Genomic DNA, 17,020 nt, shown 5'->3' on the forward strand with positions numbered 1-17,020 from the left:
CCTGTAAATACCTGTATTATAAATAATAAATAATAAATGCCTGTATTCACCTTATTGTTGTTTAGTTGCTCAGTTATGTCTGACTCTTTGGGACCCTATGGACTGTAGCCCACCAGGCTCCTCTGCCTATGGAATTCTCCAGGCAAGAATACTGGAGTGGGTTGCCATTTCCTCCTCCAGGGGATCTTCCCGACCAAGGGATCAAACCCTCATCTCCCACTTGGCAGGTGGATTCTTTACCACTGAGCCTCCTGGGAAGCCTACATTCACCTTACATGTCGTCTAATGTGGTGAATTCCTCTAGAGATGATCGTAATAGAATCTGAATGATATGACAGGTTGCCTGTGACCTTGAGAGGAAGAGGGGTCTAGGAGGACTTCCTGAGGAGGCAAAGTTTGAGCTGAGTCTTAGAAGATGAATCTGAGTTTTCCTGAGGAAATGATTTTCTAGGCAAAAGGAGAAATCTTTTCTAAGACACAGAGGCTAGGTGAAGTTTAGCATGTTTGGAAACTTGAAGAGGTTTAGAATGATTGGTGTGTAGGGTGTAAGATGAGGAGCTGTCGGTCCAGTGAAGAGGGCATGGGTTCAATCACGTAGGACCTCCACATGAAGCATTTTGACATTTTCCTAAAAGCCACTGGCAGCCACTGAAGAGTTTTAAGTATCATCAAAAGTCCACTTGAAATTTGACTCAGGACTGCAATTCAGTTGGTTCATACCCTTGTGGCTGCAGCTGTTGTTAAATATTGAAGCCCCTCCTTACTTTGCTGTGGCTGGCTGCAGCTCTGGGCCCCCTGCAGCCTCGTCCACCCCACCCTGCTCCTGGGACCCTCGAGATCCAGCAACTAGACGTCGTGCCTGCTAAGCTGCTTATTCCCTGGTGTTGCTGCCTCGGCATCCATTTTGTTTGGCCAAGCAGCCTATGGGGACCTTGAACTGAAACTCGCCTCTCTTACAAGTGCATGTCCTAGATCAGGGGTCCCCCACCTCCAGGCCATGGTCCGGTACCTCCTATCAGATCAGCAGCAGCGTTAGATTAAAGTGCACAGTCAATGTAATGCACTTGCTCAGCTGCTGCTAAGTCGCTTCAGTCGTGTCCGACTCTGTGCGACCCCAGAGATGGCAGCCACCAGGCTCCCCTGTCCCTGGGATTCTCCAGGTAAGAACACTGGAGTGGGCTGCCATTTCCTTCTCCAATGCATGAAAGTGAAAAGTGAAAGTGAAGTTGCTCAGTCGTGTCCGACCCTCGGTGACCCCATGGACTGCAGCCTACCAGGCTCCTCCATCCATGGGATTTTCTAGGCAAAGTACTGGAGTGGGGTGCCAAATCCTCCCAAAACCATCCCCTCACCCCTGGTCCATGGAAAAACTGTGTCCCACGAAATCCATCCCTGATGCCTGAAAGGTTGGGGACTGCTGTCCTAGAGAACAGCCCACAGCAGCCCTTGTGATTGTTTCCCCTGCTCCCAGATTCAGCCCCCTTGGTTGACTCTTAGATAAGACCCCTGTGGAGCTGACCACAGTCCTCTTTTTGCTTTGAATTGATCCGTCTGGCCTTACTCGGGAACCCCAAAGCACTCCACCCCAGGACGCTAAGAGAGGCCTGTGCCCCAGGTCGCACCTCTTTGTCTGCACTCTGCCTTCACCTTCCAGTGTGGTGTGCCCTGTACTTCCTCTTGTGGTCTTTTGTTGAAAAAGGATCACCATCCGGTACCCTGTGCTCTACTTCACAACTGTTCATTTAACGAAATGGCAACAGCTTGCCACAGCAGGGGCCAGTGAGACTGGCCCCAGCCCCTGGTGAATGCCATGCCATACTGGTTGTTAGATATTCTGAATGTCATCCTTGGTTTCAGTACATAAGTTTAATGTTTAGTTTTGCTAGTTCTTGAGTTTACCTTACTACACTGTAAAGAGATTCAGTGGTTTCTCTAAGCCACTGGTTCTCAAAATGTGGTCCTCAGACCAGCAGTAGTAGCATCACCTAGGAGCTTTTTCCCTGGAGGAGGGTACAGCAACCCACTCCAGTATTCTTGACTTGTGAATCATGTGGACAGCGGAGCCTGGTGGGCAATAGTCCATAGGGTCACAAAGAGTCAGACACGACTGAGGCAACTTAGCATGAATGCACGCATGAGCTTGTTAGAAATGCAGATTTCCAACCTACTGGATCAGATACCCTAGGGATAGAGCCTAGCCCTCTAGAAGATTCTCGTGCCTTGCTTCTCTATATGCCTCTTGCCTTCAGAAACAGATCTGAGTAAGCTATCCTTGAACAGTTGGCTATATTTAAAGATGTTAGTAGTCTAACTGAGGGGTCAGGATGGGCCTGATCAATTTGAGGATGTAGTAGGTAAGTACTAGTTGGATGAATAGTCACTACGTTTTAATAGAAATTTTATGCAGTAGAGTGCTCTGGAAAAAAAAAATCTCATGGGTTTTGTAGACATTAATCTTGTTCTTTTCTATATTTTATGATTTTTGACATCTTCAGGCCTTTTGGAAGCAGTGGGGTGGCCCCTCGAAGGTTTAGCTAATAGTGAGTGACTTGCCTTATACCTTGCCTCTGAAATGCAAAGCAACCAATCCTAAGTCCATGCCCCCAACCTGCCTCTTTTGATCAGGCTTATGCAGTGTCCAGGACCGTATCCCCCTGCCCTGATCATCCCAGGGCTAGGTACTGGGCAACTGGAGACCGCTCTGGTAGACCAGAGCCTGCTGAAATTATTCACATTCTAAACCTGTTCAGTTACTTACCCAGGCTCGCCCATTTCTTCCCTTTTGCTCATACTTTCCCCTCTCCCCTCTTGCTGTCCGACCAACCCTGGTGCTTCCCCATGTCCCTTTGTCAACCTAAAAAGATGCACAACTTGAGAGTTGCAAGTTAAGTTTTATTTGGGGCAACATGAGGACCGCAGCCCAGGACACAGCATCTCAGATAGCTCCAAGAGACTGCTCCAAAGTGGCAGTGGGGGAAGGTCAATATATAAGATTTTGGTGAAGGGAGTTCAGTACCATTAAGCACTCATTTTACAAAAGCTTTCTTGTTAGTCATGAGGATGTGATGTCACCATGAAGGGATTTAGTGCTTCTCTAGATGCAAGGATTGAGATCATAAAATCTGTTCCTAAAAACATCCAACTATCTGAGGACCTGTCCCACCAGGTTCCATAGAACACAGAGTGCCTCACTCCACCCTGAACTCCCTCAGGGATTGTTGAAGGTCAACAGGTATAGCAGCATGGGGTTCAGTCTCTGTAGATGCAGATGGCAAATGCCTTTGTTGTTCAGTCATTGGCAGTGCTCTTGGTAAGTGCCAATTTGTAGCTGACACCTTCCTCTTGAAAACTGTAATACTCTTCTTTTGAAGCCTGTCTTTGTGTCTGTCATTTTATCATGCCTGTTTAGAACGAATCCTGGGTACCTCTCAAAACAGGAGCCACGTAGATATGAGTTCCAACTGGGCCCTGTCCTTTACCCACCAGGTGACCTTGGGAATATTACTTATCCTCTGCCAGCTTCAGTGTCGTTTTCTGTAAAACCTGGGAAAAGATTCCTGTATCCTAGAACTGCTGGAAGGACCAATGATAATATGCATAAAGTGGGGGCATCCTGAAGAAATAGAAGATGTATGGCCCAGGAGGTGAGAAAATCAGGGAATAAAAAGCCCCCTTTAGGCTCAGAAGTAAACAAGTACAATTCATGGCTAGATACCTTTCAAATTTATATATCTTTCCTAACGTTCAGTTACTAGCAGCAGGAAATCAGGAGATATTTTATGTATTGTTATTTTTGTTCCCCAACTCAAAAGTTTTTTCCCCCATATTAAATTATGGCTGCTTTTCCTATTAAGGAAATAAAACCTCATGTCTTTTAAACAAGAGAATTAGAGGAAGCATAGTTTATGGCTTTTCCTCAGCTCAAGTGTCATTTTGACATGCTACACCTAACTGTGCTAATTACCTGAGGTAGATAAACAAATTTATCAGGTAGCATGGCACAGAGTAAAGAGGTTGGAATTTGAAACCCCTCAGGCCCTAAGATAAATATCTGCTTTGTGACCATGGCAAATCACTTACTAGCTCCAAACTTCAGTTTCCTCATCTGTAAAAGGAGACAGAACACCTAGCTAAGACAGAGGTTTTAACAGATCAGATATAATATAAGTAATGAGTCTCATTAGTGGAAGGCCTGGATCTTGAACCCTCCATAGTCTGATGGACCTGCCAACAAATAACAGAGCCCGCCACAGCTCCCAGCCCTGCGTTTTCAGTGTTTCTCTCTCCCTCTTTTCCCTTCACTCACTCCCTCCTCCTTCCAGGGAATGGATGAGTACATTTTTCAGGATTTGAATCATTTCCTTCCCTCTCACTGAAATTGTGGCCCACGTGGGATTTTACTGCCAGAAACAGAAGACCCCAAACATCCAAGTAATGGCCAGATGCACTCATGTCTAGCATAAAGACTTGCCTCAGTTGTCTTCCAGGCCACTGGGGTTGGGCTGAGATTGCCAGATTCATGTCTCTGGATAAACAGTCTCACCTGTGAGTTCTGTAGGCAGAGATGCGAATGCCCAGGCAAGTCCCCTCTTGGGGTGGGGTCTGGCCTATTTGAAAGCCTTCCTTTTTTCCCTAAGCTGTCCAGTCTTGCAGGTCCTCCTTCTGGAAGTCTTCCCAACACATCTACTGCTCATAGATTTCTACTTCTCTAGACACTTGCTAGCCTGTAGTGTTCTGTAATTAAGTTGCCATGTGTTTTGCTTATTTTCCTGCTCAAGCTCAGTTTCCCAGTCTGGAATCTCCGGCATAGCTTCTTTGTCTTCCCTCACAGGCCTTGCAGAGGGTCGGGCACCTGAGAAAAGCTCAAGAAACTTCTGTTGGTTCATTAGTTGATTCCAGTTAAGGCTTCTGATAGTCTTGGAGCTTCTTTTTCTTTTTAAAAATATTTATTTGGCTACACCAGATCTTAGTTGTGTCATGCTGGATCTAGTTCCCTGACCAGCGTTTGAACATGGACCCTTGCATTGGGAGTGTAGTCTTAGCCACTGGACCACCAGGGAAGTCGCTTGGAGCTTCTTATCTGAAACAACTGAGTTGGTACAGACCCAACTATTAATAGACTCACTTGCACATTGACTTTTTACTTTACTGATTTTTATAGCTATTTAGAAAGTATACATTTTTTTGACAAAGCCCTCTTCATTTTAATAGCAGAATACTGACTTTTCACCTCAAAACACACTAAACAATATGCTGTAACTTCAATATTACAATTTCAGGCATAGACACATTGGCCAATTTCCTTGACACAACAGCTTGTATTTACAGAATATCAAGAATGATTTTCAGAAGCAGGTCAAGTGTGGGCAGTGACAATTTTGCTTTGTTTATGTGCGCCATGTATGTGAGGTGAAGAGGCAGCAGTTAGTTCAGGAACTGGTAAACTTTAAAGGGCCAGAGAGTATTCTAAGCCTCACATACCATCTGTGTCACAAAACTACTCAACTTTGACTTCATTGCATGAAAGCAATCATAGATGATACACTGACAAATGGGCATGACCTTGTTCCAGTAAAACTTTATTTACAAAAACAGGCAGTGGGCCTTGTGCCCTAGTTTGCAGATCCCTGCTTTTGTCTCTTGTGAGTACACAGTGCTTTGAATTTATTTTGCTCTAAGGTTTTTTTCTGTGTTACAACTTTATTTTCAAGTGCAGTTTGAGTGCAAAATAATCATCTCTGAAAAGGTTGAAAAATTAGTGCAGACAATGGCACAGAATGATGAATGCCCCTGATGATGAATGATTAACCTGTACCCTTTCTTCTACCAATCCCCACCTACTCTCATGTCTTCCTTTAGTCCTTTGGTGGGTAAAATAAACCTTCATTACATTATATGAACTATTTATTTTCAACATTTTGAAAAGACCTATTTTCATTGTTCAGTTAATACATTTTTCTATCTACATTTGCATATCTTCATTTGGGATGAAATGTGCCATAATTTTCCTGTTACAAGTAATGGAACTATTTTTGAGTTTAAAGGCTTCTCAATGAGCAGTCAAGTGTTCAGGAATGAATCCATGTGGTTATGTGATGGACAGGTGTGCTTCAGACTAAGTCCCAATTGCCCTCATCTTTGGGGAAACTGCCAGTCCAAGGCTTCCAGTTGTCAACTCACAATCACCAGCCTGGACCTGGAAAGGTGTGAGGAGATTAGAAGGAAGGAGAAAGGGAAGGTGTGGTCCTGGTGTCCTTTCTGAGTGTGTCCTCTTCCCTGTGTGTAGGAGATGGTAGTGATCCCCTTGCTATCTTTCCACTTCCAGCTTTCCCTATGTCACCAGAGGCCAGCCCTTGGACCTCAGCATTCTTGGGGGCAAAACAGAGAGAAAAATACCTTTGCTAGCAAGTATAAAGGTTTGTTGTTAATGTTTAGTCACTCAGTCATGTCCAACTCTTTTGCAGCCCTGTGGACTGTAGCCCACCAGGCTCCTCCGTCCATGTGATTCTCCAGGCAAGAATACTAGAATGGGTTGCTATTTCCTTCTCTAGGGGATGTTCCCAACCCACGGATCGAACCCAGGTCTCCTGCATTGGCAGGTGGATTCTTTATTGCTGAGCCACCAGGGAAGCCCCATATATAGGTTTACCATGGGGTTAAAATGTGATATGAAACTGCTATATCCGTGTGAAGTATTATTACCATCTGAGCATCTAAAAGGAATCAGGAGGCTGAAAGACACTAGTGTCTGGGGTTCCTGAAGCTGTTTTTAAAGAGTAAGTGGCTGGAGCTGACTGGTATAATTTTCATTGCTTGTATTTCTCCCTTCACTGTTGCAGGCCAGAGACTGTGGCTGATAGGGCTGCAGCACTGAACTTGACAGATATGATTCCTGACTTCATGGAGCTTTCAGTCTAAGAAGGATTATGGAGTCAAGTCCCAAAACTCTTGGGAGGATCCCATCCTAGAAGTCAAAGGCCTGCTAGGATGTGTTATTGGAACAGTAACACCAAAATAAACCACCAGTTGATGAGCACATAGTGTCTACAATATACCATGATGTCATAATTTGGGCAAAAGCTTGTGCTTTTCTGGCTTGGGGGGGCATGCAATGAGCAGAAAGTAAGGTAACAGGTGTTACAGGACTGTCTGCAGAGCCTTCGTATGAACCCCTAAGGCAGTAGGCAGAAGTTTTGTATAAGAAAACCACTCTCCTGGTTACCAGATGTAGCTGAATTCAGCTCCACTCCAAACTGTTGTATGACCTCCAGCAAAACTTAATCAGGTGTAATAATAACATTGAAATATCAGTTGCCCTGCCCCGTGAAGAAAGCAGATTTTTATCACTTAAATTGTTAGTATAATCCAAGAAATCAAAGAACCAGTTATTAATCAGTCTTTCCAGTGAAATCAATAACCTCTGAGTTCATCTTGGGGAACCTGCTGAGACTGGGGCTTAATGAAAACACAAGAACGAACTAACCGGTGGTGGGGCTGGAGGGCAAAATACACGGGTGTACTTTTCATCAAAACACGCGAGGAAAAACCCTCTTGCCATATCTTGTGTGCTTGCTAATAAGCTTAATTTGAACACTTATTCACCTTTTTACAATTCTTAGCACCACAGAAAGGAAGTGCTTTTCCTTCTTCCTTAAAAACAAGTTCCAGTCCAAACCATCAGCCTCTGTAGGTTGTCTTAATTGCTACTTTGCACCGCACTGGGCTATGACTCTGATTTTTGGCACATGCCGTCATACACAAAGTTCCGAAAATAAAATGCTCCAGGATATCCCTGGAACTCTTAGAAGGCTTTAAAAGGGGACTTGCACGCTGAAAGAATATCTTTGATGAAGACAATTCAGGCGAGCAGAATGCTTATGGCAAAAGAATTATATGATGCTTTGAGATCTTGAAGTGGGTCCGAAGAATCCTTGCCACCTAACTTATCATGGTTTGGGGGAGTTTGACGAGAATCCAGTTTTGATAAAGACAATTGTGTTTTCCTCCCCAAGTGACTATACATTTAAATAGCTAAAACATCTGTTCAGCAACATAGTAAAACATGTACACTCGGAACGCCTGAGAGAAGAGCCTGCCAAACGGTCGGTAGAGAGGGACTTTGCTGGGGGAGAGCACCAAGATAAAGCAACCACTGTTTGTTTTGTCTGGTCAGGGGGAAAGGCAAAACAACCAATATTTTGGGTTTCATTTCATTTGTGAAGAATTATTTGAGAAAGGGTGGCGAGAGGACATTTCCTGACGGGATTTTTTTTTTTTTAACCTGTCCATTAGTAGAAGAGCATGAGAACCTTGGATGTCAACGCCTAACAGACTCTTGAGACCAGCCACCAAACCACAAAAAGCGACTTTCTTCTTGACTGGCCTCTCTGTCTGTCCTGATGGAGGCAGAAACAGGGAGCAGCATGGAGATCGGAAAGACAGCCAACAGAGGCACTCGAATCGCCCTGGTCGTGTTTGTTGGTGGCACCCTGGTGCTGGGCACAGTCCTCTTTCTAGGTAAGTGGGGGCGCTGGAGGCCAGGGAACTGGGTGAGTGTGCAGTGGTTTCCTTGTACTTAATTCTGGCAAACCTTGTCAGGATGCAGGTGGAGGACTGTTTGCTTCTGTTAGTAGGTTCGTCCTTAGTTTCTATTAAATATGCAAATGAAAGGAAGCTTTTTCTTTAGGAAGGTAAATAAATAGGAATGCCCAAGTACCAAATACATAATCCAAAATGTGAAGTGGGTATAAAGTGGCTTTGAGTGGCTGGAGGACTTGGTTGCCTCAGGCAAACATTTTATTATGCATTATATTTAGCAAAATGAGTGTTGACGAATTCATAGTCAGATACTTTCATTTATTTTGTGAGGAAAGACTTTACATTGTGATCAAACCATGCTGGAATTTCTTTCCATTTGATTTTTGTCAATGTTTGCCTGAATGACTCATGAAATTTAACTCACAAAATACAAATCAGTCTTTAAAAATGCACCTTTAGTGGTATTCTTCAATTCCTTTCCAATCTAGTAACTCTGGTAGAATAAAATTTTAACTCTTTCTATTAGATTTAAAAGTTAATATGAAGGAAAACAGAGGTTTTCCTCCCAAGATTTGAAAGGTATTGTGATTCATTGATTTTAATGACTGTTGGTGAGAATGATGTTCCCAGAGAGTATATATGATGATAAAAACATATTCTTATGAGAAAGAAGGAAATATCTTAGAAAGGGGAGAGGGATGTTCTAAGATTTTAGGCATTCTGAATCTTTGTTCTCCTTTGTATTTTTCTCATGCGGCCTATACTATTTCATTAGCTTGGAAATTATGTAGGTCCAAGCCCTTTCCTGAGCAGAGTCTAGGTGCTGTTTGAAATGTAGCAAGCCTGGAAACAGACCTTGGCATATGCAGGATGCAGGCGGCCACGTTTATCTTGGCAGGGGAAAGCCAGTAATTAAACATTAAAAAGTTAGAGTTGTGTGGTTGAAAACTGCTAAAATGAGCAAACCATCTTTCCATGTTTTCTGTGGCTGAAGATTTAGGAAATTAGATGGGTTTATCGCTGAATCTTCTATTCCTGCAACTGAACTTGAGGCTTTTGAAAACTGTTGTGAGATTTCTTGGCACTTGGGGTTTAGGCAAGTGTCCTATCCTGAAATTCACAACTGGGGGAAAAATGATAATGTCAAGGACTATGCACTATGTGAAAAGTGACTACAAAGTTAGACTATCAGTGTTTTGCAAATACTCCCAAACTTAAAAATCCAAGTGATTATTGTTTATGTAAAAATATGTTCTCTTTTTAATGATGTTACTGCTGCTTGAAGCTTCTTTGAAATTCCCCCCACTCTTATGGGAGTTCTGAGGCTGTAGCATATTATTAGAATATTCTTGATGGCAGCATTTTTTTTTCCCACACCATTCAGCTTGTGGATATTAGTCCCCCAACCAGGGATCGAACCCAGGCCCTCTGCCATGCGGAGTCCTAACCATTAGAATTAGGGGATTCCAAATCTTTGTTCTTTGAGAGAAGATGATCCTTTGGGATCAGCTCTAAAGCTTTTCAAGCACAGTAAAATTCATCAAGCCAGTTGATGCTATTATGGGTAAGGAGGCCTACATAAAATAGAAAACAAATAACTTTCCAATGTGCCCGATAACTTGGCTCTCTCTCACTTAGAACCTTTAAGAGAAGGTGTAATGATGTTAGAGAATAATTCTTCCTCAGTCTTCGCTGCTCCCAAGTGTGGTCCGTGGACCAGCAGCATCCGCGTTACTTGGGAGCCGGAGCCCCACCCCAGACCTACTGATTCAGACTCTGCCTTTTTCACAAGATTCCCAGATGATTCATTTTCAAATTAAAGTTTGAGAAGTATTGCTTCAGGTGGCCATGTCCATTTGGATGTATACATTCAGAGACATTTGCTTTTAAGTAGTTGCACGCTCTGAAATTTAAAAAGAAAAGGTATTTTTGTCAAATTATATTTTTTCTTGTGAGAACTTTTAAGATCTACTCTCTTATCAACTTTCAGATATACAATATAGTGTTACTATGGTCACCAGGCTATATGTTACCACATGACCTATTTATTTTATAACTGGAAGTTTGTATCTTGAAAGGAATAAGTCTTTAATTATTTTATTATATTTTTTCTAAAATAAAATAAGGTTAGTATCAAGAAGGTATTGTCCAGAATGTTAAAATATTATTATTTACAATAAACTTTCTTTTTCCACATTAAAAAAAGACATGCTCATTAAAGAACATTTGGTAAACATATAGTAATAGACTGAAGGGAAAAATTTATGGTTCAATCACCAAGGCATATTGAAATATTTCATGCTAATTGTTATGCTCCACATATATATTTTTACTTTTTTTGATTTCTAAAGAAATCAAAATATAACTTAAGATACTTCTTTTCTTAAAAAAAGGCCTGAGATGTTTGTTTCATAAGCAGTTTTCTTGAATGTTTAATGTAACACAGGTAAAAAGACTGGAGGATGGCAACAGAGAAAAGAACAAAGAAAAAGCAGGCTCCTCTTAGAATGTGGGTTAATAAATAACACAAATTGCCACACTGGCAGGTGATGTATAGGTCTTCCATCTCTAGCAGAAACATAGGGATACTTTTCCTCTGCTGAGGATGCCTTGAAAGGGCTTGGCCTCCCTTCACCCTCTACCTTCCATCTCCCCACCGCCACATTTCCAAATGATTCCTTATTTCTGCTCACAGAATACAGCAATAATGAATTCCCCACAATTTCCTTGGCTACCACAAATATTTTCAAAGTCTAAACTCATATCTGCTAACGTCCAGGTGCCACCTGAAGTTTATGAACAGGGCACCCCTCCAAACATTTGCTGAAAGTTGCCAGCCAGGTGGGGGAAATGAAGCCATTGGTGAAAAGCTACTTAGGTCTTGTAGGGTTTCTGTTTGGTTTTGTTTTGGTGGAGGTAGTTGGAAACTTGGTCCACCAAGCTGTATCTGTGTGGTAGCTGGGCTGGGCCTGGTGGGAGGTGGGTGTGGAGTACAGGACAGGCAGATAATGATTCTCTTGACCAAAAAAAAAATCACTGTTACTCTTCCTCCTTTTATGGGCTGTATCTGTATGAATGGTTTAGATAAGATGCAGAACTTTAAATGCCACATATGCTAGCTTTCTCCTTCTGCTCTGGATTTAGTCCAAATGACACAATCTATAACTTTCAATTTTCCCATCACTAAAATGAGAATGTAGTTGTAAACAAAAAGTGAAATGATTAGACTTAAACCACAGATAATTGGAGATAGAGACTTTAGGGATTATTTAACCAAATGTTTCTCAAACTTGAGTGTGCATCAGAATAACATGGAGGGCTTGTTAAAATGCAAATGGGACTTTTCTGGTGGACCAGAGGTTAAGAGTCTGCCTGCCAACGCAGGAGACACGGGTTTGATCCCTGGTCCAGAAAGATCTCAGATGCTGTGAGGCAACTAAGTCCCTGTACCACAACTATTGAAGCCCATACACCTAGAGACTGTGCCATTCAACAAGAGAAGCCACTGCAATGAGAAGACCATGCACCACAACTGGAGAGTAGCCCCCACTCACTGCAACTCTCTAGAGAAAGCCCATGCAAAGCAGTGAAGACCCGGTAAAGCCATAAGCAAATAGATAGACTAAAATTAAATAAATAAAAGGAGGATGGTTGGGCCCCAACCCCAGAGTTTGTGAGTCTGAAGGTCAGGGTAGGGCTTGGTCATCTGCATTTCTCATTAGCTCCCAGGTGATGTTGCTGTGCTGCCTTTGCCCCTGGGACCCCACTCTAAGAAGCATGGGTCTAGTTGTGCCCACTTGTCTTCACGTTCAAGCAAACCAAGTTTGGGAGCAACCAAGAGTCTCACCAAGGTTGCTTAGCTAGTGACCAGAGTCTGGTTCTGTGACACTGAGCCAAGTGGATTTTTGAATGTGGTGTCAATACAGGGAAGGATGAATAGATATCAAACGTCTCACAAGTGTGCCTCACAGTGGGTTACCTGTTGGTGGTCTGCTGCAAGCCAGTCATTTATTTTGGTCTGTTTTTTCAGTGAGTCAAGGTTTCTTAAGTCTCCATGCTAAACCAGAGTATTGCCTGAAGCCAGAATGCATCGAAGCTGGTAAGTCAGTTTTCTACCCTGTGTCAAGTTATAATTATGGTACCTCGGGGAATGGAAGAGAAAACAGGTGGTATTTTTAGTATTTTGCTTGTTTGAGGTTTACCAAGTATGAAATGCAATTCTGATGAAATTTTAACTTTACTTTCAAGTCTTGGTGTGAAGTTGTGGAACATAGGCTTCCTGTTCTTTTTTTTTTTCTTGCAATAAAACAGCTGTGCAGTATTCCAAGTCATTATAAGGAAATCAGAAAGGGATGTGGAAGACTGAATGGCTTTTCTTAAAACCTGAAGACAGAGACCATCGACATTCCTATCACCTTAGCTGGATGTGGGCTGTAAAAAAAATACAGAGAATCAAGGAAATACTTAGATTTTTGGCAGTGGCATTGATTAAAATGGAAAAGACATAGGTAAAAGGGCTTTTAAAATCTGAGGCTTTATACAAAGATACTAGGTTAGATATCTGTGTTATTACAGTCCTTTTAAAAAACTTTTAAAATTGAAGTTTAGTTGAATTGTAATGTGTTAATTACTGCTGTACAGCAACCTCAGTTATACTATATATATATACACACACACACACACACTATATATAGTGTATATATATATATATACACTATACTATACACTACACACACACACACACACACACAATATAGTGTGTATATATATATATATATATATATATACACTATACTATACACTACACACACACACACACACACACAGACACACACAATATAGAGATGGCTGGATGGCATCACTGACTTGATGGATATGAGTCTGGGTGAACTCTGGGAGTTGGTGATGGACAGGGAGGCCTGGAGTGCTGCGATTCATGGGGTCGCAAAGAGTCAGACACGACTGAGCTGAACTGATATATATACATTCTTTTCCATCATAGTTTATCACAGTCTTCCCTGGGGGGTTCAATTGGTAAAGAATCTGCCTGCAATGCAGGAGACCACCTGCAGTGCAAGAGACCTGAGTTGGATCCTTGGGTTGGGAAGATCCCCAGAGAAGGAAATGGCAAGCAACTCTAGTATCCTTACCTAGGAAATCCCAGGGATAGAGGAGCCTGGCAGGTTACAGCCCATGGGGTCACAAGAGTTGGACACAATTTAGCAACTAAACCGCCACCATCACTGAATTTAGTTCCCTGTGCTATACAGTAGGACCCTGTTAACCATCCTGTATGTAAAATAGTTTACATTTGCTAATCCCACACTCCTTGACAACCACCAGTCTATTCTTTTTTCTTTTTTTTTTTTTTTTGTCTCATTCTTAAGTTAAACACACACACATTTTAACCAGGCAATATGTTCTGTGACTTACATGTACCATCTCATAAAATCTTCATAAGAACCCCATGAAGTTGGTGCTATCACCTGGCCCAACTGCAGATGAGGAAATGTAGGCTTCCAAAAGCTAAATAGTTTGCTAAGGGTCACAATCTGAGTTAGCGACAGGGCTGGCCTTCAAGTTCACGTCTGGCTCCTGTCCAGAGGCCATGCCAGCTAACTTTCTTGGATCCTAGTCCTGTCTTGCTCTGTTTTTTCATAACATTAGACATACTGGAGTCTAGTGACTAGGCAACTGTTGCAGCTTTTTTATCTTATCCCAAAAAGGGTGAAAAAAAAAGTGCAAATTTTCAGGTCCTTTCTTGTTCCCAGCAGAGCAGATGACCCAGGGTTTTCTCCAGTGGAGCGAGGGTGACCTGGAGTAGGGTGAAGGACCAGGTAGGATTATCAGAGGACAGCTTTTAGACCTGACGTCCCTTTGTGCTTTGGCTATGGAACGGGTCTCACAGATGTGTGAAATTTACATTTTTGAACTCAAACTTTCAATTTGAGTTTACTTGAGTTTTTGTATAGAGGACCACTTATTTCATGAGTTTTGTCTCTACTACAAATCACAATAATGAAAAAGTAAAGCCTGAAGAATGACACTGATCCCATTGCTTCCTGACAGCTTGTTTCCCTTGCTAGGTGTTTTTAGTGTAAGCCTTGCTGTGTGCACGTGCCTGCCTCAGCACTGTGTGCATGCATCACGTGCCTGCCTTGGCGCCGCGTGCGTCACATGCGTCACACGTGTCACACATACCTGCCTCGGTTCCGCGTGTGTCACGTGCCTGCCTCGGCGCCGCGTGCGTCACGTGCCTGCCTCGGCGCCGCGTGCGTGCGTCACGTGCCTGCCTCGGCGCCGCGTGCGTGCGTCACGTGCCTGCCTCGGCGCCGCGTGCGTGCGTCACGTGCCTGCCTCGGCGCCGCGTGCGTGCGTCACGTGCCTGCCTCGGCGCCGCGTGCGTGCGTCACGTGCCTGCCTTGGCGCTGTGTGCGTCATGTGCCTGCCTTGGTGCCACACGCATCACGTGCCTGCCTCGGCGCTGTGTGCCTCGGTGCCGTGTGTGTCACGTGCGTGCGTGCCTCGGCGCCATGTGCGTGCGTCACGTGCCTGCCTCTGCGCCGCGTGCGTCACGTGCGTGCGTGCCTCGGCGCCGCGTCCGTCACGTGCGTGCGTGTCTTGGCGCTGCGTGCGTCACGTGCGTGCGTCACATGCGTGCATGCGTGCCTCGGTGCCGCGTGCGTCACGTGCGTGAGTGCCTCGGTGCCGTGTGTGTCATGTGCTTGCGTGCCTCGGCGCTGTGTGTGTCACACGCGTGCATGCCTGCCATGGCACTGCGTGCGTCACGTGCGTGCCTCGGTGCCGTGTGTGTCACGTGCGTGCGTGCCTGCCTCGGCCCTGCATGCGTCACGTGCGTCACGTGCCTGCCTCGGCGCTACGTGCGTCACGTGCGTCATGGGTGTGTCTCGGCCCTGCATGCGTCACGTGCGTCACGTGCGTGCCTCGGCGCCACGTGCATCACGTGCCTGCCTCGGCGCTGCGTGCGTCACGTGCGTCACGTGCGTGTCTCGGCCCTGCGTGCGTCACGTGCGTCACGTGCGTGCCTCGGCGCCACGTGCGTCATGTGCGTGTCTCGGCCCTGCATGCGTAACGTGCGTCACGTGCGTGCCTCGGCGCCGCGTGCGTCACGTGCGTCACGTGCGTGTCTCGGCCCTGCGTGCGTCACGTGCGTCACGTGCGTGCCTCGGCGCCGCGTGCGTCACGTGCGTCACGTGCGTGCCTCGGCGCCACGTGCGTCACGTGCGTGTCTCGGCCCTGCGTGCGTCACGTGCGTCACGTGCGTGTCTCGGCCCTGCGTGCGTCACGTGCGTCACGTGCGTGTCTCGGCCTTGCGTGCGTCACGTGCGTCACGTGCGTGTCTCGGCCCTGCGTGCGTCACGTGCGTCACGTGCGTGCCTCGGCGCCGCGTGCGTCACCTGCGTCACGTGCCTGCCTCGGTGCTACGTGCGTCACGTGCGTCACGTGCCTGCCTCGGCCCTGTGTGCGTCACATGCGTCATATGCGTGCCTCAGCGCTGCGTGCGTCACATGAGTGTCTCGGCGCTGCGTGCGTCACGTGCGTGCCTCGGTGCTACGTGCGTCACGTGTGTCACGTGTGTGCCTTGGCGCTACATGCGTCACGTGCGTCACGTGCGTGCCTCCGTGCTGCGTGCGTCACGTGTGTGTCTCGGCACTGCGTGTGTCACGTGCGTCACATGCGTGTCTTGGCGCTACGTGCGTCACGTGCGTGCCTCGGCGCTGCGTGCGTCACGTGCGTCACGTGCGTGCCTCGGCGCCGCGTGCGTCACCTGCGTCACGTGCCTGCCTCGGCGCTACGTGCGTCACGTGCGTCACTTGCCTGCCTCGGCCCTGCGTGCGTCACGTGCGTCATGTGCGTGCCTCAGCGCTGCGTGCGTCACATGCGTGTCTCGGCGCTGCGTGCGTCACGTGCGTGCCTTGGCGCTACATGCGTCACGTGCGTCACGTGCGTGCCTCGGTGCTACGTGCGTCACGTGCCTGCCTCGGCCCTGCGTGCGTCACGTGCGTCACGGGCGTGCCTCGGCGCTACATGCGTCACGTGCGTCACGTGCGTGTCTCGGCCCTGCGTGCGTCACGTGCGTCACGTGCGTGTCTCGGCCCTGCGTGCGTCACGTGCGTCACGTGCGTGCCTCGGCGCCGCGTGCGTCACCTGCGTCACGTGCCTGCCTCGGCGCTACGTGCGTCACGTGCGTCACGTGCCTGCCTCGGCCCTGCGTGCGTCACGTGCGTCACGTGCGTGCCTCGGCGCTACGTGCGTCACGTGCGTCACGTGCCTGCCTCGGCCCTGCGTGCGTCACGTGCGTCATGTGCGTGCCTCAGCGCTGCGTGCGTCACATGCGTCACGTGCGTGCCTCGGCGCTACGTGCGTCACGTGCCTGCCTCGGCCCTGCGTGCGTCACGTGCGTCTCTCCGCCCTGCGTGCGTCACGTGCGTGCCTCGGCGCCGCGTGCGTCACGTGCCTG

The 17,020-nt window shown here is 46.2% G+C and overlaps 1 protein-coding gene across 5 annotated transcripts in view; it reads left to right on the forward strand.

Moving 5' to 3' along the window:
- PHEX (phosphate regulating endopeptidase homolog X-linked) overlaps positions 1-17,020 on the forward strand; it is a 227,349-nt gene that overhangs the window by 14,332 nt on the left and 195,997 nt on the right. For 3 of the 5 annotated variants that reach the window (XM_044937419.1, XM_044937415.2, XM_044937418.2), the window contains exons 2-3: positions 8,293-8,517; positions 12,569-12,637. In XM_044937419.1, coding sequence (XP_044793354.1) covers positions 8,400-8,517; positions 12,569-12,637 — 187 coding nt within the window. In that variant the 5' untranslated portion in view covers positions 8,293-8,399. Of the gene's footprint in view, positions 1-6,586; positions 8,103-8,292; positions 8,518-12,568; positions 12,638-17,020 lie in introns of those variants that run through there. The other 2 variants (XM_044937417.2, XM_044937416.2) reach the window with 2 other exon arrangements.

The sequence above is a fragment of the Bubalus bubalis genome, chromosome X, assembly GCF_019923935.1.
Source record: "Bubalus bubalis isolate 160015118507 breed Murrah chromosome X, NDDB_SH_1, whole genome shotgun sequence".
NCBI lineage: Eukaryota > Metazoa > Chordata > Mammalia > Artiodactyla > Bovidae > Bubalus > Bubalus bubalis.